The sequence below is a fragment of the Gymnodraco acuticeps genome, unplaced genomic scaffold (genome assembly GCF_902827175.1).
Source record: "Gymnodraco acuticeps unplaced genomic scaffold, fGymAcu1.1, whole genome shotgun sequence".
In the NCBI taxonomy this organism is placed as follows: domain Eukaryota; kingdom Metazoa; phylum Chordata; class Actinopteri; order Perciformes; family Bathydraconidae; genus Gymnodraco; species Gymnodraco acuticeps.
The window spans coordinates 158175-164692 of NW_022990870.1; the positions used below are offsets into that span (position 1 = coordinate 158175).

Sequence of the window (6518 nt, forward strand, 5' to 3'; positions counted from 1 at the left end):
TTTACCCAGCTTCCAGACACTAATTACGGGGTGATTTAGCCATGTGCATCCCCCTGGATCCAGCTCATCTCCTTGCAAGTGCTGCTTCACAGCATGTGAGGTGCTGGAGAGCGCTCTCTGCCTAGGTGACAGCCTGCTACTAATTACGGGGTGATTTAGCCATGTGCATCACCCTGGATCCAGCTCATCTCCTTGCAAGTGCTGCTTCACAGCATGTGAGGTGCTGGAGAGAGCTCTCTGCCTGGGTGACAGCCTGCTGGTCCTCTCACATCACTCTTACCCAGCTTCCAGACACTAATTACGGGGTGATTTAGCCATGTGCATCGCCCTGGATCCAGCTCTCCTCTCCTTGCAAGTGCTGCTTCACAGCATGTGAGGTGCTGGAGAGAGCTCTCTGCCTGGGTGACAGCCTGCTGGTCCTCTCACATCACTTTTACCCAGCTTCCAGACACTAATTACGGGGTGATTTAGCCATGTGCATCGCCCTGGATCCAGCTCATCTCCTTGCAAGTGCTGCTTCACAGCATGTGAGGTGCTGGAGAGCGCTCTCTGCCTGGGTGACAGCCTGCTACTAATTACGGGGTGATTTAGCCATGTGCATCACCCTGGATCCAGCTCCTCTGCTTGCAAGTGCTGCTTCACAGCATGTGAGGTGCTGGAGAGAGCTCTCTGCCTGGGTGACAGCCTGCTGGTCCTCTCACATCACTTTTACCCAGCTTCCAGACACTAATTACGGGGTGATTTAGCCATGTGCATCGCCCTGGATCCAGCTCTCCTCTCCTTGCAAGTGCTGCTTCACAGCATGTGAGGTGCTGGAGAGAGCTCTCTCTGCCTGGGTGACAGCCTGCTACTAATTACGGGGTGATTTAGCCATGTGCATCACCCTGGATCCAGCTCCTCTGCTTGCAAGTGCTGCTTCACAGCATGTGAGGTGCTGGAGAGCGCTCTCTGCCGGGGTGACAGCCTGCTGGTCCTCTCACATCACTCTTACCCAGCTTCCAGACACTAATTACGGGGTGATTTAGCCATGTGCATCGCCCTGGATCCAGCTCTCATCTCCTTGCAAGTCCTGCTTCACAGCATGTGAGGTGCTGGAGAGCGCTCTCTGCCTGGGTGACAGCCTGCTACTAATTACGGGGTGATTTAGCCATGTGCATCACCCTGGATCCAGCTCCTCTGCTTGCAAGTGCTGCTTCACAGCATGTGAGGTGCTGGAGAGCGCTCTCTGCCTGGGTGACAGCCTGCTGGTCCTCTCACATCACTCTTACCCAGCTTCCAGACACTAATTACGGGGTGATTTAGCCATGTGCATCGCCCTGGATCCAGCTCTCATCTCCTTGCAAGTGCTGCTTCACAGCATGTGAGGTGCTGGAGAGCGCTCTCTGCCTGGGTGACAGCCTGCTACTAATTACGGGGTGATTTAGCCATGTGCATCACCCTGGATCCAGCTCATCTCCTTGCAAGTGCTGCTTCACAGCATGTGAGGTGCTGGAGAGCGCTCTCTGCCTGGGTGACAGCCTGCTACTAATTACGGGGTGATTTAGCCATGTGCATCACCATGGATCCAGCTCCTCTGCTTGCAAGTGCTGCTTCACAGCATGTGAGGTGCTGGAGAGAGCTCTCTGCCTGGGTGACAGCCTGCTGGTCCTCCTAGTCCCTTTTACCCAGCATTCACACACTAATTCCTGGGTAAGAAAGCCATGTGCATCACCCTGGATCTCTGCCTGTGAGTGTGGGACCCTGCTTACAGCAGTGAACCTGCATGACAAACATATTAATCAGGCATTTCAACACTATTCACTATCATGGGGCTATATAAATCAAATTGCGGGTAATTAGGAGCACAATTGTACCTTTTACTATTTAAATGTATTTGTATTATATATGTTTTGGCTATTAAAGTGACATTTCTGGGTGACTTTGTCAGTTTATGGAGCTTAGCCCACAATTCCCGGAGGTTCTGGGCCGAATTTGGGAGCTCATCGGCGGCCTGCCATGCACCCCCAGCCGTGGAAAGCAAAAAAAAGTAAATAAAACGGTCAATTACATGTTAAAATAATCAACAATGAAGTTCCTGTCCATTTCATGTACATTTCCTCGTGTCCATTTCATGTACATTTCCTTGTGTCCATTTCATGTACATTTCCTCTTGTCCATTTCATGTACATTTCCTCGTGTCCATTTCATGTACATTTCCTCGTGTCCATTTCATGTACATTTGATGGGGGAGTCACATGTGGATGAAATGGACCCAATTCCCGGAGGTTCCGGGCCAAATTTGGGAGCTCATATGCGGCCTGCCGTGCACCCCCACCCGTGGAAAGCAACAAAAAGTAAATCAAACGGTCAATTATATCTTAAATTCATCAAAAACTACGTTTTTAAAAATTCTCGAAAAACGGCTAAGTGCCAACGGGTGAGGGGGTCAAGTCTTCGGCGCTTCGGGCGGAAGCCCCGGAGACATTTCCACTGACCCGTTGCACTTTTCAACGTAGAGGGAAATTCAGACCTCCCCTCCTCCGTTAACAATTTTCATTAATCTTTTCCAAGCTACCTTCTGCACGAAATCGGAAACCCGGTTTTTGAGAGCACTTAGAAAAAAACGGCCTATTTCTCATGATGGGGAAATCATGGAGGAATGCATCCGCTGCATGTGCACTTTGGATCGGATACAATTGTTGCCCGGAGGACCCCCAATCACGGTTCTTACAAAACTTTAAGTTTTTGAACTGGCCTCTGGAGGAATGCAAGGGGAGTTTTCACGGAATAACGAGACACTATTTTCGGACACATTTTATCCATTTTAACCCCTTTCTCTGGTTCTTCCAAAAGTTAACTTTAACTTATTTTGCCTCTGGAGGAATGCAAGGGGAGTTGCCAGGGGACTCTACCTGCATTATGAGGCACTATTCCCGGACACATTTTCACCATTTTCACCCCTTTTCTGCGGTTCTTCCAAAAGTTAACTTTAACTTTTTCTGACTCTGGAGGAATGTAGGGTGAGTTGTCAGGGGACTCTACCCGCCTTAGGAGGCACTATTTCCGGACACATTTTATCCATTTTCACCCCTTTTCTGCGGTTCTTCCAAAAGTTAACTTTAACTTTTTCTGACTCTGGAGGAATGTAGGGTGTGTTGTCAGGGGACTCTACCCGCCTTAGGAGGCACTATTTCCGGACACATTTTATCCATTTTCACCCCTTTTCTACGGTTCTCCAAAAAGTAAAGTCAGACTTTTTTCCTGATTTCTCACTGATCGAATGGCAAACACGACCCGCCATCGGAGGGCCTCTGCCGGCCCGGCCTCGTGCCGGTGCTCTGGCGGTCGGTTCCTCCGAACTGCGGGTTCGACTCTGATGGCCGGGAGGGTGTGCTGCGTGGGGGGGGGGGGTAACCCTGCGTGTCTCTTCCCTCCCGGGCCGCCCGATATGAAGCGTGACCGAGACGAACCGTCTGACTCAGGGGTCCCACCACGGGTCCCGCGGCGGGACGGAGGTTCCGGCCGCGGTGCGCCCGGCAAACACTGTCGTTTCTCGAACCCTCCACTGTTGCATAGCGGCCTTCGTCGGCTGCGGCATTCAGCAATTGGCCTTGCTCCGGGCAACGGTTCCCCCGGGGACCAACGTTCGGTGGCTTCACATGATATAGGGTCGACCCTACTTCATCACAGGCTACCTGTATGATCCTGCGTAAACAGAGCCACACTCGAGGGGAGGGCCCTGGCTGTTTCGGCAGCCTCCGCTCCTCTCTTCTCTCCCTCCCCGAGGCGAGCTCGTGCTCCCGCTGTAAAAGGAAAATGCGCGGGCACCCCACCGCCACTCTCTCTGAGCCTGGCTCCCGAGCAGGGCGTTCTCCCCGGCAACCCGCCAGCAGATGAAAAACACCCACCTCTCTGCCTCTTCCGAGGGACGAGGGAACCGCGCGGGGGGGTCTGCTGGAGGCTCCTGCCGGGTGCTCCGTCCTGCGTTTCACCGGGACCCGGCTCGAACACTCGGAACTCTGACTCCAGCGCGGTGTGGCGGCCTCGCCCTGACCGTCCACCGTGCGCCCTCCGGGTACCTGACTCCTCTGCCTCCTCCGGGGGCAGGTGCGATGGGTTCAATGCCTCCTTCCCCCGGGACGGAGCGCCCGGAAGGTACTGTTATCCCCACGTTGTCGTACCCAAAACTGTCTTGTGAAAATGTGAATGAAAAGCCCATATGCACTCTGTGTTCGAACACATTTAAATACGATATGCCTCCCAAGTGTCCGCTGTGCAAGAAGCCCTACCTAGCTCTGAGTAAGCACCTGAAAAACACGCACCGTGTGCACAACACCAAGGAGAGGAGCATCATTCTGTCAATTGCAAATGGAAGGATCAATATAAGGTGCCATGCCTGTATTATTGTCGGATGCGAATATCACGGTACCAGACTTGACCGCCATCTAATCAAAGATCACAGAGAGCTATCCCCGGAGGAGGCACGTGTGGCCCTTCGTAGGATCAAGAAAAAAGTAGCAATGGATAAGCTACAGGCTCTCCGGCAAAGTATCCCTGCTATAGAAATGAGAACCGCTGTGGATGATGTATTTTATACAGATGAGGACGTTCTGGGACACCCTCCAGCCCTCTCCCCACATACGGTCTGTGAAAACCAGTACTGTCGGGAAACAAGTGCTGAGAGGGACATTCTTTTGAATGAGGTGAGGACCCTGCGCTACAAGCTGCAGAAGCAACTAAATACAAATCAACCGAGGGCCGAGACACACACTGAGTTTATTGAAGATGAATCAGTGGCTGTAGCTTCCTGCAGCACGACCACGGCTGAACAATCGGTCCCTCCCCATTTCTCCCCCGGGTCCTCTGGAAAGGGACGCGGGAATACAATGCGGAAGATCAAGCTACCTGGACTCATGGAGGAGTACATCAAAGCTTACGGGGAACATCTCAATGGAATCGACCCTACGCCAAAGCAGAGAGAAAATACAATTTCAAGGGTCAGCCGTATCAAAACGTTCATCCTGTATATGATACATGATCGTACACTCGTGTGCGATTGGCTGTTCCTTAGAGATGTGAAAAGGATCCGTTCCTGGCCCCGAAGCTTAATGGATTCTGGGAAGAAAGTCACAACGGCTGCCTTTTACCTGAAAAATGTGGCAAATTTTGTGAATTACATGTGTGACGCACCATGTCTGTGGACCCGGATAAATCGACACGATTTGCGCTATATCACGCAAGAGGTGAAGTCCGGCCTGCGGTCCCTGAAGCGAAAGGTAGTGGTACACCAAATGGCTGTGAAGCGGAACAAAATAGACAATCTGCCATGCCAGGCAGACCTTTTGTCCTGCATGACTGCTGCTAAGAGGCGCATTCCAGAACTTCTTGAACAGATGGCAAGCAATCCAACCAATGCAACACGTTACTTGCTTTATGGGTACATCACTCTCAATTGGAGCTGCCTCTACGGTCATCGCCCGGGTGTGTACGCCAACCTCACTAATGCTGAATTCATAGATGCGGGAAAACGGGGCAATGAATATGGCTACTTAATTCACGTCAAAGAACACAAGACGGCCAATGCGTTTGGGGAAGCGCAATTGCACCTGTCAAAACAGGAGTTCGATTGGATGCAGAGGTGGATGGAGATAAAACAATCCTTAGCCTGTAGGCATAGCCAATTCTTCCTGTTCACAGAGGGGAAAGGACCCTCACAAAATGTAAGCCGCGACTTGAGAATGGCATGGAAAGATGTGGGGCTTCAAGGTACCATCACGTTCACAGAGCTCCGCACTGCCCTCGCTGACAATGTAAGTAGAATATAACATATTGTCTGGTTGCATCCCGCATGACACAAGTTACATCCACTCATTTTTTTTTCAGGCCAAGAAGTTCCATGAACCGGTGAACCGTAAAAAGCTATCCGACTTTATGTGCCACAATACGCATACTGCTGACAGGTTTTATGCATTCATGCCGGACATAAAGGAGGCTGCGGAGATACGCAACATGTTTACTGAGTCATTGGTTGCAGCAGCTAAATCTGGAGCAGAAGCAGCGGCTCAAGCAGGAGCTGAAGCTGAAGAATCAGCCTCAGAAATAGACATTTGCTCAGGGGACACAAGCAGCTCTGATGAGGCCCTTAGCACCGTTATATACAATGACACCACAGAATTGTCGTCTTCCACAGACGAGGAATTAAATCGGGATTAAAGGAATAGTCAACAGTCGAGGAGAATGGAAGTGGACCAAAATGTACCGATTTTAGACATTCACGTGTGCAAATACCTGTATGTTAATGTTTCTATGTTCTATGTTGTATTTATGTGTTTAAATAAAGTCATTTTACCACAAAAAAATAATTGTGAAACTCCTTCAAGGTCCCCAGGGGCATGTGGTTCTGGTGGGTGAGTTTAGTCCGAGTGAGGATGGCTCAAGTGTGGGAGGATGTGTAAGGCAGAGGAGGGTAAAACAAGTTAAAGTGTGAACCTCCAGCAGGGCAGGTGGTGTTGTGAATAAGGCCGACTATGGATGCCGAT

General features: G+C 51.0%; 1 protein-coding gene across 1 annotated transcript; it reads left to right on the forward strand.

The window, feature by feature from the left end:
* The first annotated feature begins 3857 nt into the window (after positions 1 to 3857).
* Positions 3858 to 6282, forward strand: LOC117557491. The gene is made up of 2 exons (XM_034233348.1): positions 3858 to 5789; positions 5863 to 6282. Exons 1-2 carry the CDS (start codon positions 3873 to 3875, stop codon positions 6190 to 6192), a joined length of 2247 nt encoding a protein of 748 aa, XP_034089239.1. The 5' UTR covers positions 3858 to 3872; the 3' UTR covers positions 6193 to 6282.
* The last annotated feature ends 236 nt before the right edge of the window (positions 6283 to 6518 follow it).

What these genes read in the sequence shown, in the direction of transcription:
- LOC117557491 (XM_034233348.1), top strand. Translation starts at nt 3,873, where the DNA reads ATGAAAAACACCCACCTCTCTGCCTCTTCCGAGGGACGAGGGAACCGC. An exon ending in GCACTGCCCTCGCTGACAAT is followed by an intron (nt 5,790 to 5,862) that starts GTAAGTAGAATA and finishes TTTTTTTTTCAG; the next exon opens with GCCAAGAAGTTCCATGAACC.